The 20,226-nt window shown below is 42.7% G+C and overlaps 1 protein-coding gene across 3 annotated transcripts in view; it reads right to left on the reverse strand.

The window, feature by feature from the left end:
• Positions 1–20,226, reverse strand: part of KATNA1 (katanin catalytic subunit A1) — a 36,488-nt gene that overhangs the window by 13,523 nt on the left and 2,739 nt on the right. For 2 of the 3 annotated variants that reach the window (XM_040965311.1, XM_040965310.1), the window contains exons 2-4: positions 15,376–15,550; positions 11,119–11,276; positions 4,680–4,860 (exon numbers count right to left, since the gene is read on the reverse strand). In XM_040965311.1, the coding sequence (XP_040821245.1) occupies positions 4,680–4,860; positions 11,119–11,276; positions 15,376–15,537 (501 nt within the window). In that variant the 5' untranslated portion in view covers positions 15,538–15,550. The remainder of the gene's footprint in view (positions 1–4,679; positions 4,861–11,118; positions 11,277–15,375; positions 15,551–20,226) is intronic. The other variant, XM_040965312.1, reaches the window with a different exon arrangement.

Consider the following 20,226-nt stretch of genomic DNA (forward strand, 5'->3'; position numbering starts at 1 on the left):
GTGGTGCCACAACTAATTCTCGTGCTGTATCACCAGTATCCCATGAACTTTACTCAGTATCCCAGGTGCTCTACTTCCAGTTCAGCTTCCTGCTTGTGGTCTGGGAAAGCAACAGAGGATGGCCTAAAGCCTTGGGCCCCTGCACCCAAGTAGGAGACTCAGATAAGGCTCCTGGCTTTGGATCAGCTCAGCTTTGACCACTGTGACCAAATGGAGAGTGAACTAGCGAATGGAAGACCTTCTCTCTCTCTCTAACTCTGTCTTTCAGATAAATAAAAACGGGTGGAAGTGTGTGTATGTAGAAGTTTAGATTCTTTTTAGCTATTCTTTTTTTCCACATACATGTGTCCTAAAAGTACATTATACTCATTGAGCTAATTCAATAAAATCCTATTATAGCAATCAATATTTGAAATTCCACACCTTCCTTTGACCTTTCACAGCAAAATGGCTTAACACTGTGTTCTAAGGGAGAAGAAGAAAGAGAACTCCAAGTGCCTTTTGCCGTGTCCTCCTTGGCTTATACTGTACATCGCTGACCATCAGAGGCAGCCTTCTTTCTGTTCCTCATTGCTGCCAGCACACAGCAGGGCGCTGTCCATTCTCTGCAAATGAAGAACAGCACCAACCCCTGCTGGCTCCTTTCTCTGCTTCAAAATAAAGGTTCAGATGGGCTAACGAACAGGGGGATAAGTCACTGTGCTTAATCATAAACATAAAATTCATTTCCTCAAAAGAGAAAATTAAAAACGCTAGCTAGGCTTTCACTTGCAGGAAAATGGAGTAGGTGGACTTTTCACTATTCCTTCCATAGAAACAGAACTAAATGCCTGGCCGTTAAGCATAAAAGAAAGAGGAAAAGATTCCAAAAGGTGTAGAGAAGGCAGCAGAGCCACTAGGGAACTCAGCCATGGTGCACATTCCCACGGTGTTCTTTTTCTTTCACATATGGAGGCTTGGGTAGAAGAAGCGACAACGTGGAAATACCAATATGGGCAAAGAAAAAAGCACCCAAGGCCTGGCACCGTGGCCTAGCGCCTAAAGTCCTCATTTTGAAAACGCCAGGATCCCATACGGACGCCGGTTCCAATCCCGGCAGCTCTACTTCCCATCCAGCTCCCTGCTTGTGGCCTGGGAAAGCAGTCGAGGACAGCCCAAAGCTTTGGGACCCTGCACCTGCGTGGGAGACCTGGAAGAAGTTCCTGGATCCTGGCTTCGGATTGGCATAGCATCGGCTGTTGCGCTCACTTGGGGAGTGAATCATGGGACAGAAGATCTTCCTCTCTGTCTCTCCTCCTCTCTGTATATCTGACTTTGTAATAAAATAAATAAATCTTTAAAAAAAAAAAAAACCTAGATTTCTCCCTCCACCTGCCAACAACAATGCTGCTACTCTCCCTGTCAAAGTGCTATAAGTTTGCTAAATAGAACATCAGAGTCTCAAAGTGTGAAAACATCTAGGTTTCAATAGGAAAGCACAAACTCCAAACTAAGACCCCAAACTAAATGAAAAAAAGACTTAGAAGATGCCAAAGGGGTGGTGCTGTGGTAGAGCAGGCTTATCATTTGCTGACAGCCACGACATTCCATATGGGTGCTGGTCTGTGTCACAGTTGCTCCACTTCCCTTCCAGCTCCCTGCTTACAATCTAGTAGGGAAAGCAACAGGGCATGTCTCAAGTTCCTGGACCCCCGTACCCATATGGGAGACCTGGAAGAAACTCCTCACTCCTGGCTATGAATAGGCTCAGCTCTGGCCCTTGCAGTCATTTGGGGAGTCTGTCTCTCCTTTTCTCTGTAAATCAAACTTTCAAATAAAAATAAATAAAAATTAATATTAAAAAAATTTTAATGTCAAGACCAAGAAGACAGAGATTGTAGAGTTTTCTGACAGTTTTGAGGCTTTAAATGCTTCAATGCATGATGATGAATATTCTTGAGATAAATGAAAGCAGAAAGCTTCAGAACCAAAAAGGAGATGCCAAAACATTATTATTAGGCTTCTGAAGATCAAAGACAAAGGCAGCTATGGAAAACCAATGCCTCACTCATAGAGAAAAACAATTCTAATGAAAGCAGACTTCTTAAAAATCAAAGGGACAGGTCCCAGTGCTGTGGCCTAGTGGCTAACGTCCTCGCCTTGAATGCGCCAGGATCCCATATGGGTGCCGGTTCTAATCCCCACAGCCATGCTTCCCATCCAGCTTCCTATTTGTGGCCTGAGAAAGTAGTAGAGGACAGCCCAAAGCCTTGGGACCCTGCACCAGTGTGGGAGACCTGGAAGAGCTCCTGGCTCTGGATCGGTGCAGCACCAGCTGTTGTAGTCACTTGGAGAGTGAATCATCGGATGGAAGATCTTCCTCTCTATCTCTCCTCCTCTCCATATATCTAAGTTAGCAATAAAAATAAATAAATCTTTTTTTTAAAGATTTATTTTTATTATTTTTTCATTGGAAAGGCGGATATACAGAGAGGAGAGACAGAGAGGAAGATCTTCCGTCACATGATTCACTCCCCAAGTGAGCCGTAACGGTCGATACTATGCCGATCCGAAGCCAGGAGCCTCTTCCGGGTCTCCCGCGCGGGTGCAGGGTCCCAAAGCTTTGGGCCGTCCTCGACTGCTTTCCCAGGCCACAGGCAGGGAGCTGGAAGGGAAGCGGGGCTGCCGGAATTAGAACCGGTGCCCATATGGGATCCCGGGCGTGCAAGGCGAGGACCTTTAACCACTTGCGCCACTGCGCCGGGCCCTAAATAAATCTTTTTTTAAAAAATCAGCGGGGCTAAGAGAATACATGTAAACAATATTAAAACGAAAATTTTAAAAAATAGCAGACCAGAAAAGACAAATGCTGAGGAAATGTTCACATTTAAACTAGCCTAGTGGACCATCAGGATCACTCCAGAAATCCCTTAAAACAAACTAACAAACTAACAAATAAACAAACAAACAAAAACCCCTAGAATAGATGGAGAACAGCAAGGAAAGCTTAGAAACAGGAAACGGGCAGTGGGGATGCACTTATAACTCACTGGGTGGGACACGAAGATTGGTTGCTCCTCACTAGGGTATTGAGGATTTCTCTGCACACCCCTCCTAACACTATTCACCTAAATTGTTGACATATGTCTTGTTAGAGTTATAGTTATAGCGTTAGACTACCCAAAAAACAGCCAGGTTCTGCAAAAGCATGCTTCAACGCTATGAACTGCTAAATACTAAAATTAAAATAGACATGAGACAGCTGAATAGTAATCTATAGCCATTTTAAGGTGTATAGAACCCAGCTGTATATAAACTAATAATTGTAATGTCAACGTAGAAGTCATAGGATGTGGTTCAGAACTTGCACTCTTTTTTTTTCTCTCTCTCTCTCTTTTAACATGCTGGTTACACAATACCATGTCAACTAATTGCATTCCGTTATAAATTGTTACTGATGTAATGTCGGGGCTTTTAATTGATTGGGATGATACTCTGTTGGCTCTACCTTCAGACCAGAGATGGTTTCCCCATGAAACTGTTGAACTTATCTGGACAATAAGATGCTGGACTCTATGCTTTGTAGATGCTTGCAAGGAAATAATCTCAACTGAATTTGACCTGTGGTAATGCAACAAGATGGAAGAATCCACCATAGAGGGGGAGTGGGTTTTGGGGAGGGGAGAGGGGAATCCCAGTGCCTGTAAAACTGTGTCACATAATGCAATGTAATCAATTAAAAAAAATTAATTAAAAAAAATAAACTAGCCTAGTGGCATATGACAAATAAATGTAATCTGTCCTTCTATAAGGTCCAGGTGATAATAGGGAGACCTGCAAATGACAGGGACAAGTGACAACACTTGATTAATCTGAGGATTAGTTAACAATTCTACATCAACTTGAAATTTCTACCTTGGAGAACTTTGTGTTTACATAAAAGAATGTCCCAATAGTTAGGATGTAAACAGTGAAATTCTGATGGGTAAAGGAGAATTTCATGTACAACTAACCCTCAATTTAGAGAAAGAATGGTATTTTTTAAAGTGTAATGAAATATACACAAAATTGAAATGAAAGGGGAGAGTATGAGGGATTAAAAACCACTAGGGATGCTGGCGTGGTAGCCTAGGGGCTACCCGCCTTGCATGCACTGGGATCCCATAAGGGTGTCGGTTTATATCCCAGTGGCCCTGCTTCCCATCCAGCTCCCTGCTTGTGGCCTGGGAAAGCAGCAGAGGACGGACCAAGGCCTTGGGATCCTGCTCCTGCATGGGAGACTGGAAGAGGTTCCTGCCTTCTGGTTTTGGATCAGCTCAGCTCCAACCTTGAGGCCTCTTGGGGAGTGAATCAGTGGACAGAAGATCTTCCTCTCTGTCTCTCCTTTTCCCTATATATCTGCCTTTCCAATAAAAACAAATAAAACTTTTAAAAAAAATCACTACAACTAGGCAAAGAATATATGCAAATTCCTGATCCCATTCCTGTGACTTATCTGCCAATCTGAAATGACATAACAATACAGAGTTACAAACAATAGCCAAAAATATCTGTTGAATTATAAGTGGGAAAAATCCCACCCTAAGAGTAGTGTGGCGAAGGTTTTGTGACAACACTTGCAAACTGATCAAAACATGCGCAGTCTTCTTATCGTGGTTTATAAAGACCTCATTTATGAAAACCAGTAACATTTATTTCACCTTTTCCTCTCTTGCTTTATTCTGTTCTTTCTTTTCACGACTACGCACAGCTTTCCCTTTGTCACTGTGCAGATTCTGTGCAGGTGGACGGTGGATTCTGACAGCTGTGCTTGGCCGGTTACCATGTGGTTTGGGCTCGCTGTACTGAGGAGACTGGCGTTTCCTAGGTCCTGGTGACGGTCTATGCAAACACAAGATATTAAAGTCATAAGCTACTCCAGATGCTGGTCTAAATACGACTAAACACACGTGGTGTTTACATTAGCCTCTGAACAAAAGATGTCAAGGCAGTAACTGAACAGACTGCAGGAAATTGAGACTGAGAATCTAAAATTTGAATCTGATATATCTGCTCTGGGGATTTAATGACAAGAATACCTGACAATTATATTACAGAAACAGTAAGAGGAAAATAATGATTACCACTGCTTAGAAACGAAATTGTTACTATCTATCAAAGATAAATGAAAAATGAAGGCTTGGTAGAAACTGAAAAGGGAATAATCATAATTGACACTAAATTCACACTTATCCACTGGCATGTGATCAATTTGATACTGTTTTATTTAGAAATTATTGTAATTCTAGTTTTAATGAATAAAGTCTATGCATTTTCCAATCTAGGATGTATGGATGGTGGCTCTCTTTTGTACCATTGGATAAAAGATCTCTTCTTGTCTCTCCCTCTTACAAGTAACTAAATTTAAAGCACTGATCCTCCTAAAACTGCTTCAGTGGACTCAGCTATCTGCTGGTTCACTCCCCAGCTGAAGTTGGGAGCAAGAACTCAACCTAGCTCTCCCACATGGGAGGCAGGAATCCAGTTACCGATGCTATCACTGCTGCTCTCAGGATCCCATCAGCAGGAAACTGGAGGCGGAGCTAGAGCTGCCAATCAAACCCAGGTACTCTGAGGTGGAGCACAGGCATCTTAATCACAGCCTAAATGTTCCCTCTGACCAGCCAACAATTTAAAAGATGCTTTTAAAAATTCATAGCTAGTCACACTAAACTACTTCTAACTTAATTTCTGGACCTCCCTGCAGTCACAATTGTGAAAAGAGAAATAATCAGTTGAAATCTTATTAAAAAATTATTTATTTTAAAGGTGGGAGGGGAGAGGAAACAGAGTGTTCCATCTGCTTGTTCTTGCCCCAAATGGCTGCAAGGGTCAGGCGGAAGCCAGGAGCCAGGAGCTACATGCAGGCCTCCCACCTGGGTGTCAGAGGTCCAAACACTTGGGCTCCCTGTTGCTCCTTTCCCAGGTGCATTAGCAGATAGCAGCCGCGATATGAACTGGTGTTCATACACAATGCCAGTGTCACAGCTGGTAGCTTACCCTGATACACCACCCACAATGCCGGCCCCTGAACCTGTTCTTTAAAGGGACTATCACTTAGGTGATTAACACTGAGAATCACCAACACAGCTGAACTACAAATGAGGACAAACAGAGAAGTAATAGTTTTGAAAGACAGGCAGTTAGAGAAGTAAGTTAAATATATTATAAGCAGCAGAGATATGCAAAAATTAAAGTCAAAGATGAGAACTTGACAGTAATTAAGAGTATTCAAAATCTGGGATAGGAAAAGAGATCAAAGAAATCAAGAAATGGGGTCAACATGGTGGTACATGATGCCAGCACCACACACCGCAGTTCCCAATTCAGCCTTCTGGGAACGCTGCTGGGAAAGTGGAGGACGATGGCCCAAGTCCTCAAGTCCATGCTACTCATGTGGGAGACTCAGACACAAAACATGGCTCCTGACTTCGGCCTGGCTTAGCTTCTAGCTGTTATAGACATTTTGGAAATGAATTAATGGATGGAAGATTTGTGTGTCACTCTTTTTTAAAGATACATTTATTTATTTATTTGAAAAGCATACATCTTATAGGATCCTAGGATGACATCAAGTAGTGATTTCCAGTCTCTGGGTCTTGATGTGGCTACCCTGCAGGCAGCAGCCCTCTCCCCTTCTCTTCCCTCTTCCCCAAGATACAAGAAGCAAAAAAATAATAAACAAAAAAAATTTGAAGTAATTGTTCCATCCACTTTCCCCCATTCTTCAACCTTTCCAACCTTAATCAGTGGTCCACATGAGCATACATTGTCCTCAACTATGTAAACATCATCAAAAATAAACAATTTATTATTTTAAAAAATCATAGAAAAGAGAAAGAAGAAGATAGCTGGACATCACGGCATTGCAAATTAAATCACTGCCTACGATGCCAGTGCCCAGACAAGCAGTGAGGCCAGTCCAAGATGCGCCACTTCTATTCAGCAGAAGATGGTTCAGGTCTTTGAATTTTCATCACTTACACTGAAGAGGTAGATGAAACTCTTAGCTCTCTATTTAGCTGGGGAGCAAATTATAGAATGAAAGATCTTTCCAAAGGTAATGTTAAATCTGGAAAAAGTTTTATTTGCAAATATGCACTACCATTTTACTTATAATAAGCAAAGGGAGGGGCTGTGGCTGCATGGGTTTATCTTCTACCTGCAAGCACCAGAATGCCACATGCGAGCTGGTTCACGCCCTGACTGCTCCACTTCCTATCCAGCTCTCTGTTATGGCCTGGGAAAAGTAACAGAGGATGGCTTAAGTCCTTGGGACTCTGTACCCATGTGGGAGACCCTGAAAAAGTTCCTGATTCCTGGCTTCAGCTCAGCTCAGCTCTGGCTGTGGTGGCCATTGGGGAGTGAACCAGTGAATGAAAGATCTTTGTTTCTCCTCCTTATAAATTTAATATGCCCTTTCAAATAAATAAATAAATCTTTTTTTAAAAAAAAAAAACTACTACAGAGGTCACATTCCACTCAGAAGAGCCAACAATGCTTTAAAAAACCACAGAGGGAAAAGTTTTATATTGCTTTCAAATCATTAATATTAAGAATATCAAATGATTTTCTCAGCTTAAGTTTTCTTCATCAGAAGCTGAGGCTTAAATACATTTTTGCAGCTACCTTCCATGATTACTTTGAGAATTAAAACAGTGTATTTAAGGCAGCTTGCCACAGCTTGCCTACGTAAGGATGCATTGCTTATTTGCTATGTACTGGAATGTTCATGGTTGAGTGTCTGGCCCTAGTGCTTAAAATGAGGACTAGGATACCAGTTTCCCTCTTTGGGGTGCCTGGGTTTGATGTTGGCTGTGGATCCCCACACCAGCTCCCTGGCAGAGCACACCCCAGGAGACAATGCTGATGGCCCTGAGGACAGGTTTTCTGTCACCTCTGGGGAAAAGTGGATGTGTTTGTGGTATGCAGCTCTGTCCCCAGCTCAGGGCCTTGTGGGCATCTGAGGAGTGCTCAGCAGACATCAGCTCTGTCTTGTCTAACTCTGAAATAAAATTTTTTAAAAAATTTAAAGCATGGGTGCACCTACTACTAATTTTTGTATCTTTTTTCCCATTAGGTTTATTTTTAATTTCATGATACAATTCCATGAGCTCTGGGATTTCCTTTACTCTCTCTAAATTTCCTCCCCTCAACTGATTTCCCCATATTATTACAACAGTATAGCCCTTCAGAAGCAGTCCTCAGCCCATCATTCTGCTATTTAAGGCACACTTCCTTTTTTTAGGATATATTAATTTGGCTATTTATTGGAATTTATTGGCTATTTATACAGAGAGAAATATCTTCTGTCTGCTAGTTCACTCCCTAAGTGTCTATAATGTCTGGAACTGAGCTGAGCTGAACTGAGCAGAACTAAGCCAAGCTGAGCCAATTTCAGGAGCCAGGAGTGTCTTCCGGGTCTCCCACAAGGGTGCAGGGTCTCAAGGCCCTAGACCATCCTCTACTGCTTTCCCAGGCCACAGGCAGAGAGCTAGATGGAAAGTGGAGCAGCCTGGATAAGAACTGGTACTCATATGGGATCCCGGTGGATGCAAAGTGAGGACTTCAACCACTAGGCTATTGTGCTAGTAGTGAAAAAAAACCAAGGGGGTGTCTATAATGGATACAGTACAACTATAACCACAAAAGCTAAGCAATGTATAAAACACCAAAAGAAAATAAACCAATTTCCCTACTAGTTCTATGCATTTTTCTAGCTTTCATTAGTTAGCCTACAATCCTTGCTTTAGTGAATAAAGACAGAAAACAAAACATAATTCTATCTGGAGCTTAAGAAAATTTACATGGGCTATGAAGCAACCCATTCTCATCTGCTCATCTAAAGTGTCAGAAACACTCTGGGACAGTGCCGCCTGCATCACGATGAGCATCGGTGGATCCCTGGGCTCCACCTACTATACCAGACCCAGGCAGTGATGCCCAATGCCCTGATGTACCTATTTTTGAAAGGCAGAGAACAAAAGACAGACACAGAGATCTGCTGTCTGCCGATTCACTCCCCCCAATGCCTGCAACAACCACAACAGAGTCAGGCTGAGGCCAGGAGCCAGGAACTCAATCTGGGTATCCCTTAGGGCCACGGGGGTCACAGGAGTCCAACTACCTAAAGCCAGCCCACTGCCTCCAGGTTGTAGGAACCTGGAAACAGAAGTGGAGCCACTCTGATACAGGTTGTAGGCACCCAAAGTGTCATCTCTACTGTCAGGCCCAATGCCAGCCCCAAAGCTCATTTTTTATTAGTGTCCCAAGAGACTGTTCTGAATATCTATAATATTTGAGAAGGACCATTACATCAGAGTGCCAACTGACATTGTTATTATAAAATATAAAGTATCTGAGTTCAAATTCCAGTTATAGAGTTACTAACTTAGTGATACTGAAGAAAAGTCACCTACACTCAGCTCTCTCATCTTATTCATAAGGATAAACATGGCTTAAATAAAAGGCTCATTGTGAGAAATAAATGAACACATGTAGCCTAAAATAGTGCTCATAACACTTTGGGTGCTAAGTATTCAGCTCCTATTATTACAAAATAAAATCCAAAGTTAACAGTTACAGTGACAGAATGTTAAACTGGAAAACCTCTGAACAACATCACTTTCTCATTAGAAAGCAAAAGACTGCTGCACTCATGGGCTTGACACAACGACTGAGCGGCTAAATCCTCGCCCTGCATGCTCTGGGATCGCATACAGACACGGGGTTCGTGTCCCGGATGCTCCACTTCCTGTTCAGCTCCCTGCTTGTGGCCTGGGAAAGCAGTCAAGGACGGCCCAAAGCATCGGGACCCTGCACCCACGTGGGAGACTCAGTAGAAGCTCCTGGCTTCTGACTGGTTCAGCTCCAGCCATTGTGGCCACTGGGGGGTGAACCAGCAGATGAAAGATCTTTCTGTCTCTCCTTCTCTCTGTAAATCTGCCTAATGAATAATCAATCAATATTAAAGAGAGAGAGAGAGAGAAAACCTGCATTCACAGCCTGCATTTCAAGACCCATAAGTCATGTGCAGCCACAGTACTAAGAAATCTATTATGTGAAAATGTTAACAGGAATCTAACTGCTACTTGTTAAAAAAATAAGCATCATTTTACAGAATTTTAGCAAATATAATTTTCACTAATTGCTCATTTGCAGGTTCTCAGTAGGAAGAAGCAAGGGACAGGTATCTGAAAAATCTGAAAATTTAGAATACCTTATCCTTTATTTCTACGAATTGAAAAAAACATATTTCAATTTTAGCAGCTGAACGGTTTAAAGGTAGTATTCCAGAACACCTTGTTTGAAAACCAGTTGGTCCAACCACCTTATAAGAAAAATCTAAAGCCCAGAAAAGTTACAATATTTCTAAAAGGCTACATAGAGAAGCAAACACAGGAACAAAGCCCAATACTTCAGTTCTCAGCCCCATTCTCCTTCAAAAAGGGAATGTCTTGCCTACTTCCACATAATTCATAAAAGAATATTTTTAAATTATTTCCATAAGTTTATTTATCCATATAGGTCACAGAGCTGTGTTGGTGATATAGTGGTGAGCACAGCTCCCTTCCAAATAGGTCACAGAATCACTTGATATAAAACTCCAGGTTCGGGCCTGGTGGAGTGGTGTAGTGGTTAAAGTCCTCGCCTTGAACGCGCCAGGATCCCATATGGGTGCCAGTTCTAATCCCCACAGCCCTGCTTCCCATCCAGCTCCTTGCTTGTGGCCTGGAAAAGCAGTCAAGGACAGCTCAAAACCTTGGGACCCTGCACCCGTGGAGGAATTTCCTGGCTCCTAACTTCTGATCCACACAGCACCGGCCAATGCGCTCACTTGGGGAGTGAATCATTAGACGGAAGATCTTTTCTCTGTCTCTCTTCCTCTCTGTATATCTGCCTTTCCAAAAAAGAATTTTTAAAAAAATCTTAAAAAAAAAAAAGAAGAAACTCCAGGGTCATAAACAGATATTCATAAACAAACAAACAAACAAAAAACCCTTCCCCCCTTCCCCTTCCTGGTTCTCAGTTGCATAGTCTCCATCTAGATGTAACCACTGCTGACTTCTGAATGCACTGGTTTCCTAAAGGCCCACTCACCTTCGTTCGACAGGTACGGGTAAGGACCAGACTTCTCCCTCGGAAGCTGGAAGCTCATGCTGTGCTGCTTTCAAGGGCGTGCTGTCCAGTTTAAAACTCTCTAGGGTTTTCATGATCTCCTTCACATGCTTTGCCTCCACATTGATTTCCTGCCACACCTGGATTCAAAGGAGAGTAAGCGCTTTAAATTTCTACAACTTACAAATCACTAAATCACTACTCAGATTTGACTATGGCATTCATTAGAGATGTCAAAAGCCCTGAATTTGATACTAGGTGTTGAATAAACCACACCAGCATATTCTGTCAAATTTTCACAGTGGTTTTTTTCTTTTCTTCAGTTGCAAAATCATTCTGATAAAATGAATTTAATACCTTGCATAATTAAAACATGTGACTTGTGATCCTCATTCAAATAGCTAACACAATTAAAAAGTAGCTATAACTTTAAAATTTGACAAATACAAAATTTTCAGAGGTTGTACTTAACTGGTTTCCGTGCTACTTCAGTAGTTTTTAAAATGCTGTTTAGAATTCACTAATAATATCACAGCACAGTAATGAATCACAACCTTCAGGAGCAAAGGCCTCAATTTATACACAAGCAATATTAAAAAAAACAACAACATTCATATGAAAGCTGGAATTAGAGAGGGACAGAGATTTTCCATCTGTTGGCTTAGTCCCCAAATGGCCACAACAGCTAGGACTGTGCCAGGCGGAAGCCAGGAGATTCTTCTAGGTCTCTGGGTGGGTGAGGGGTCCAAGGACTGGACCATGTCCTGCTGCTGTCTCAGCCACTCGAGCAGGGAGCTGGGGGGAAGCAAAGCAATCAGGACACAAACTGGGCCACACGCAATGCTGCTGTCATAGCAAGTGGCCTTAGCCTGATACACCACAACACTGGCCCCAACCAAGACTTTTTTTTTTTCTTTTAATTACTTTTATTTACTTCAGAAACAGAGATACAAAGAGAGGAGAAAAGAGAGCACATATTCACATCAGCTACTTCAGTCCTCAAGCCTCTGCAAGTCTCCTGAGAAGCCACACTGTGGGCCTGGGTGTCCTAACCAGTGTCTTCACCAGAGGACAGACCCACACCAAGCCATTTCCCCGAAAGCGTCATGGCTCAATTTGAAAACGGAGGCAGAGATACACATGCATCTAAGGCAGATGCTTAGCCTAGCAGTGAGATGCTGGTTATAACACTGAAGTCCCACATCACAACACCTGAATTTAACAAATGTTGCTCCCGGCTCAACCTTCTGCTCCTGCGAACCCAAGGAGGCAGACGATGGCTCAAGGAACTGGGTGACTGCCACCTATGGAACAGACCCAGATGAAACTCTAGGCTGCTGGTATCAGGCTGACTCAGCCCTGGCATTTGCATATTTCTGGGAGCACACAACCAAATTTATCCTCCCTAACAAATAAAAATATATTTATTTATAAAATGATTGTACAAACACAAATGTACTCAGCACTACTAAAGTGTACACTCATATTTCATGTTATATATTTTACCACAATAGAAAAACTGGGAAAGGGCCAGGGCGACAGCTTAGCAGCTAAAGTCCTTGTCTTGAATGTACCAGTACCCTATGTGGCTGCCAGTTCTAAATCTGGCAGCCCTGCTTCCCATCCAGCTCCCTGCTTGTGGCCTGGGAAAGCAGTTGAGGATGGCCCAAAGCTTTGGGACCCTGCACCTGCGTGGGAGACCTGGAAGAAGTTTCTGGATCCTAGCTTCGGATTGGCACAGCATCAGCCATTGCGCTCACTTGGGGAGTGAATCATCGGATGGAAGATTTTCCTCTCTCTCTCTCCTCCTCTCTGGGTATCTGACTTTGCAATAAAAAAAAATAAATAAATAAATCTTAAAAAGAAAAGTTAAATGAGATTGCTTCCTGGCCTTCTGGTCAAGAACAAGTGTAAAAAGTTAAGTGAGGGGTCAACTCTGTGATGAGGAGACTAGCCCAGGCCTGTACACATCCCACACAGGCACTGGTTTTTTGTTCCATTTTCTCCACTTCCGATGCAGCTCCCTGACAGAGGCCTGGAAAAAGCAGCAAAAAATGGCCCAGGTGTTTGGACCCTTGCTACCCACAGGGGAGACTCAGCTGATCCTCTGGCTTTGGCTGACCATTACGGCCAGTGGATGGAAGCTCGTGCTTTCTCTCTGAAACTTTTTCAAATAAATGAAAAAATCCTTAAAAAAAAGCCTAATTTTTTTTCCCACAAAATTTTAGGCCTTTTAAAGTATATATAACTAGTCTAACAAGAAAACATCTAAAAAAGTCTTTTAGTGACAAAACTATCACACTAACACTTCTTATGAGATGAATGTATTCTTCTGATACTGTAAAAGATATGGTTCCTGGGCCCGGTGCAGTGGCCTAGTGGCTAAAAGTCCTCATCTTGAACACTCCGGGATCCCATTTGGGCGCCGGTTCTAATACCCGCAGCCATGCTTTCCATCCAGCTCTCTGCTTGTGGCCTGGGAAAGCAGTTGAGGACAGCCCAAAGCCTTGGGACCCTGTACCCGCATGGGAGACCTGGAGGAAGTTCTTCCTCTCTGTCTGACCTCCTCTCCGTATATCTGACTTTGCAATAAAAAGAAATAAATCCTAAAAATATGCTGTGGCAGCGTTAGAGAAAGAGGTCATGTTAAAGACACAGGGCAATTTTTTCTCTTTTAAAGGACGAATACAGAATAACATAAAGAAAGCATTTCAATAGAATTGGAAGCATTAATGGTCCAACTAAAAAAATATACAGTTTTCTTCTTAAAGATGTATTTATTTTATTGGAAAGATTTACAGAGAGAAAGAGAGACAGAAAGATCTTGTACCCTGTGGTTCACTCCCCAAGTGGCCACAACGGTCGGAGCTGAGCTGATCCAAAGCCAGAAACTTCTTTCAGGTCTCCTGTGCGGGTGATACAAGTAGGGGTGCGTTTAACTGTTCTAAGACTATGGTCTTTGGAATCACTGTGTGCTTCCAAATTAGAAGTCTTGATTTAAAGAAAGAAGAAAATCACCACACAAATAAACTTGGCATTTTAAAAAATTTTAAATAATTGATAAGGAAGACACCCTAAGAAGTTTAATTCTCATGTGTTGTTTTTTAATGTGTGCATAATTCTAATCAAAACTTCCTGAATTCCTAACGAATGATTTCAAAAATTATTACATCATTGATAGTCACAGACTAAATACATACAAGGTAAGACATGTCAAAATATGTGTATTTTGATTCAGAAATTGAAACAGGTATAGAAATGGAAACATACATAAATCTCACTGGTGAAAATCATATATAAGCATGGATGTTTATAATGAAGACAACACTGTAATTATGGTATATGATTTATTTTTAGCCCTAATATAATAAATGAAAAAATAACAATATGTTAATTGATACATAATATAAAAGTAAGCAAATTCTGACTACAGAAACTAAAACTATGGCAGAGTTGGGAGTGCTAAAAGTTTTGTTTTTTTAAGATTTATTCTTTTTGTGGGAAAGGCAGATTGACAGAGAGGGAAGACTGTGGGAAAGACCTTCCATGCACTAGTCCACTGCCCAAATGGCCATAAAAGCTGGAAGCTGAACTGATCTGAGACTAGGAGCCAAGAGCTTCTTCCAGGTCTCGCACATGGGTGCAGGCTCCCAAGGCTTTGGGCCGTCCTCGACTGCTTTCCCAGGCCACACGCAGAGAGCTGGATTGGAAGTGCAGCATCTAGGATATGAACCGGCACTCATATAGGATCCCAGTGTATGCAAGGCAAGGACTTTAGCTACTAGGCTACCATACCGAGCCCAAAAAATCAGTTTTTAAGACAATTAAGGAATTGTTCATAGTGAAGTAAGCCTACACTCACAGTGTATATCTCATTTGGGTGCTGGTTCATATTCCGTCTATTCTACTTCCAATCCAGCTCCCTGCTGAAGAGCCTGGCAAAGCAGCAGAGGATGGCCCAAGTGTTTGGACCCCTAGACTCACATGGGAGACTTGAAGAAGCTGCTGGATTCTGATCAGCTCAGCCCTAGCTATCACGGCAATTGGGATAGCAAATTAGTGGGCAGAAGATCTCTCATTCTCTCTGTAGCTATGCTTTTTCCAGAAAAAGATAACATAACATAACATAACATAACATAACATAACATAACATAACATAACATAACATAACATAACATAACAACATAACACAACACAACACAACACAATCAAAAAATAAAAAGCAGGCCAGCGTCTTACCTGTTGCCATTTCTGCTGGAGGTAAGCATCTTTGACTGAGTACAGATACTTGTTCATTTGGTCAAGAACTCCCTGATAATAGACCATGGCAGAGTCATAGTTTCCCAGCAACGCATATTCACGAGCCAATTTTACATTCTCACTAATCATAAGAAGACTCATGCTCAACTGTAGGCTAAAAAAATAAAAAGAAGAAGCAGCATGTTCATATTGTGTGTCTCTTAAAAACAAGTTCCACAAAGCTTTCAAAAGCATACCTCCCAGGGCTCCAGCAAGATACTCACAACCACACGTACTTCACTTCCCACCTCTCCAAGTTAGCTCTTGTATTTCCACTCCTTCAGAATGGATCCTCTGCTGTCTGATCCCAAAATGCCCAAGCATCAAGGCCCAGCTCACACCACAGTGCTTCCAGTACATTCCCTTAAACACTGCAATCCAGTGACTCTCTTGAGTCATGATGACTGACAACATGCCATGCTCATAAAAGCTTCATGATCAGGAACCATGTCTGTCACTTCCTGATGTGTCCTCAGCACCTACAACTATGTCTGTGCGCATAGAACACAACAGATCTCGACAAATCTTTAAATGAAGCAACACTGCCATGTTTCTGTCCTAATTACCAAGTGTTCTTGCCTTTGTCCAGTTCCTGACCCTCAGCACCATCACATTCACGATCCCCTGCTCATCCCAGCAAGCCAGGATTTCCGCCTGATCCTGTGGTGGCTTCTGCCCATGCCTCCATGGCAACACTCTGCCTAATGTCAGCCGAACACAACTGCAGCTGGCTGCTGGAAGTACCGGGCTCATCTGGCTGAGCTTGAATATCAAGCCTTTTTTCTTACCCCTCTCTTCCTCAACGGATCGCTTCCATATTTTTCTTCTTTCTCCCACTTAACAAAAATCTAATTCGTTGTTACTTATATACAGGTAGGCGTCCCTCTTTTATTTTTTCAAGGCAAAGTTATAGAGAGGCAGACTAGATCTTCATGTGTAGGCTCACTGCCCAAGTGGCTGCAGTGACGTGGGCTGGCCCAGGACACAGTCCATCCGGGTCTCCCACATGGGTGGCAGGGGCGAAGCACGTGGGCCGCTTGCTTTGACCGCTTGCCCAGGTGCGTTAGTAAGAGCACTGTCATTAAGGTGACCAGCGCCCACAGGAGATGGCAGCCTCGCAGGAAGTGTTCTCAGAGGCTCTTGAGTACTTTCTTCAAAAGAAGAGAACATTTATTTATTTATTTATTTATGCTTGTTTGTTTGCAAAGCACGATTTAATTAGGAAAGGAGAAAGAGGACAGAAGGGGGCTTGAAGGGAGGAAGGCCCCAAGGGAACCTGAGAGAAGGCGCTCTCCTGCCTCGGCCACAGGAGCATGCCTTGGGTACATGGTTCAGTGTACCCAACCTCACAGGAATTATTCCAGACCTTCTACTTTTTTTTTCTTAAGACTTATTTTTTATTGGAAAGTCAGAATTACAGAGAAACAGAAAGATCTTCCATCTGCTGGTTCAGTCCCCAAGTAGCCAAAATGGCCGGAGCTGAGCCGATCCAAAGCCATGAACCTAATCCAGGTTTCCCATGTGGGTGCAGAGTTCCAGAACTTTGGGCCATTCTCGACTGTTTTCCCAGGCCACAAGCAGGGAGCTCAATGGTAAGCGGGGCCAGGATTAGAACTGGTGCCCATATGGGATTAGAACTGGTGCCAGCACATGTAAGGTGAGGGCTTTAGCCACTAAGCTATCGCACCAGGCCCAATTTGTGCTATTTCTATAACACTCTTTAAGGCCAAAACATCCTTCTTCAATGTCAGCACTACATATTTATAATATTCTCCAGTGTTTAAGAATATGTCCTATCATTGCTAAAATTACACTGAAAGAACTGAGTTTACCTACTATCATTTGTAGAAATACTTGAACAAATGCCTGTGGGGGGGCGTTGGGGAAGCCAACAGGTGAAAGTCAGAATTCCATAACAGAGCTCTGGTTGGAGTCTGGCTGCTCAGTTTCCAATCCAGCACCCTGCCAATGTGCCCGGGAAGACGGTGGAAGATGGTGCAAACACTTCACGTGGAAGACTCAGACAGAGTTCCGGGTTCCTGGCTACAGCCCAGCCCAGCCCCGCCATTGTAATCATCTGAGGAATGGATCAGCAGATGGAAGATGCCTCTCTGCTTCTCCCTTGCTCTGTGTCACTCTTTCAAATAAACAAAATACAACTTTAAGAAGTCAGTTGACCAACTTTATAGCAAGGATGAACTATAAACCTTACCCATTGGTTCAAGATTAACTCGTAATGACCCATATATCTATACACAGGAAATTCATAAAATCTTAAATTGAGCAACAAATATACCACTTGAAAAACATTAATGTTTTAAAAATTCTGTTCTTTTGGGACTTTTCCTTCCTTGGAGCCCCCTCCTGCCGCTACAGCAGGAACTCTCGTAGATGTCCTCCGGTCTTTCCTTCCCAGGAGCCTGTTCCTATGGCCGAGGCAGGAGGGCTCCTTCTCTCTCAGGTTTCCTTGGGTCCTTCCTCCCTTCTCTTCTTTTGAAGAAAGTACTCAAGAGCCTCTGAGAACACTTCTGCGAGGCTGCCATCTCCTGTGGGCGCTGGTCACCTTAATGACAGTGCTCTTACTAACGCACCTGGGCAAGTGGTCAAAGCAAGCGGCCCACGTGCTTCGCCTCTGCCACCCATGTGGGAGACCCGGATGGACTGTGTCCTGGGCCAGCCCACGTCACTGCAGCCACTTGGGCAGTGAGCCTACACATGAAGATCTAGTCTGCCTCTCTATAACTTTGCCTTTCAGATAAACAAAACAAACTGAAAGAAAGAGAGAGAAAGAAAGAAGCATTTGTCAAAGCATTTTCTGCAAATAGGTTCTCATTTTATTTCTGGGGACTGCTGTATTTCAGATTATCAATGTTTGAAAATAGCTGTCCTACAATTGGGACTCTGGGAAGATGTAAACAGCACAGCAACACGTTGCAAGCCACACAGCTGCTGACCAACCCCAATGTGTTACTGCATGTGGCTATGCTGTGCGCTGAGGTGTGTGGTAGTGCTACAAATGCCTGCAGTGGCAGAGATTCCATAGTCACATTTTTGTGAATACCCAATCACAAAATTCACTGCTTATGACTTGACAGTACAGCTTGAAAATACTAGATTCCAAGCTACAGGGAGCCACAGGGGTAAATATAAACCAAGTTCCTTCTGAAACTGACAACAAGGTAGTATGATTAAAGACTTAATAATGAAAATCTTGTAAAATTGCTAGATAATAAATGTGTCATTGCTGGAATGAATTACAATGCACTGCAGTTACTCGGCAAAGCTCAACTACAGGAGTAGGGCCAACAGTGCCTCAACCAAAGCAACTGGGAATTGATAACAATTTCAATAGTGGAGCAGATTTACATGACTGGTTGGTTTCCAAATATCAACACTTCTACTACAAAGTAGTACAAAGTACAAAGTACAAAATGTTCCTGGCTTTTGTTTAAATAATTGATATGTATATCATACATGCATAGATTATTCGCAAATTAGTGAACAAACAAAGATGTCATAAAATTGTTAGATTTCGAAAGAGACATCAACTTAGCATATCTGAAATGATGCAATGAAAAACTACCCAGAGGATTAAACCCCAACACTCACGAATCTATTAGATGACATCAGACAGCACATGAGAAGGCATGGTACTCAAACACCAAGAATGACAATGTCAAACCAGCCATGTCACGTGACACCAATAAACACACTGTCAAAAACGTAACAAAGCCTTTTATTTGCTCCTTTCCACCAAAAATAACTGAACAGTCCATGAAAGTCATTTCTTTGTACATTGTACAATGTTTAAAAGGATATCATATTTGCTCAATGTCCTATTTATAGGCCAGCTTATCGTGCAAATGATACTATATTGTTCTACTGCCCTGTTATTGGACAATCTAGATGCTCATCATTTTTTTTCTTTTTAAATTATGTATTTGAAGTCACAGTTCAAGAGAGCTCTTCCATCCACTGGTTCACTCCCCAGATGGCCACCACAGCTGCGGCTGGGCCAGGCTAAGTCAAGAGCCAGGAGCTTTCTCCAACTCTCATCTGGGTAGCAGAGGCCCACACACTCAGACTGTCTTCTGTTGCTTTTCCCAGATCATAAGCAGAAAGCTGGGACATGAACTGGTGCTGTCATGGGATCCCAGCATTATCTGTAGCAGCTCTCCAAACCACTAGGCCACACTGCAAGCCCCTATATTTTTATTTTTAATAATAAAGAACCTAATTTATTGCACCAGTGTCAACTTTGTTGAAATATTTACAGAATTGGCATAGTTGGTTAACAGAACATTTACAAAAACGAAAATGCCTTCAACTCAGAACTTTGCTTATACATATTGGAGGAAAAAATAACTAGATCGGGGCCTGGTACAGTGCCCTAGCGGCTAAAAGTCCTTGCCTTGAATGCGCCAGGATCCCATATGGGTGCTAGTTCTAATCCCGGCTGCTCCACTTCCCATCCAGCTCCCTGCTTGTGGCCTGGGAAAGCAGTTGAGGATGGCTCAAAGCTTTGGGACCCTGCACCCGTGTGGAATGTCCGGAAGAAGTTCCTAGCACCTGGCTTTGGATCAGCATAGCCTTAGCCATTGCGCTCACTTGGGGAGTGAATCATTGGACGGAAGCTCTTCCTCTCTGTCTCTCCTCCTCTCTGTATATCTGACTTTCCAATAAAAAATAAATAAATCTTAAAAAAAAATAACTAGACTGCCTGTTCTACCTCATAGCCAGCTTCTCCTCTACATCTTTCTTACAGAACCACCCTTCTTACAGAGCTTGAGT

This window comes from Ochotona curzoniae, unplaced genomic scaffold (assembly GCF_017591425.1).
Source record: "Ochotona curzoniae isolate NIBS_2020 unplaced genomic scaffold, NIBS_Ocur_1.0 scaffold_3890, whole genome shotgun sequence".
In the NCBI taxonomy this organism is placed as follows: Eukaryota; Metazoa; Chordata; class Mammalia; order Lagomorpha; family Ochotonidae; genus Ochotona; species Ochotona curzoniae.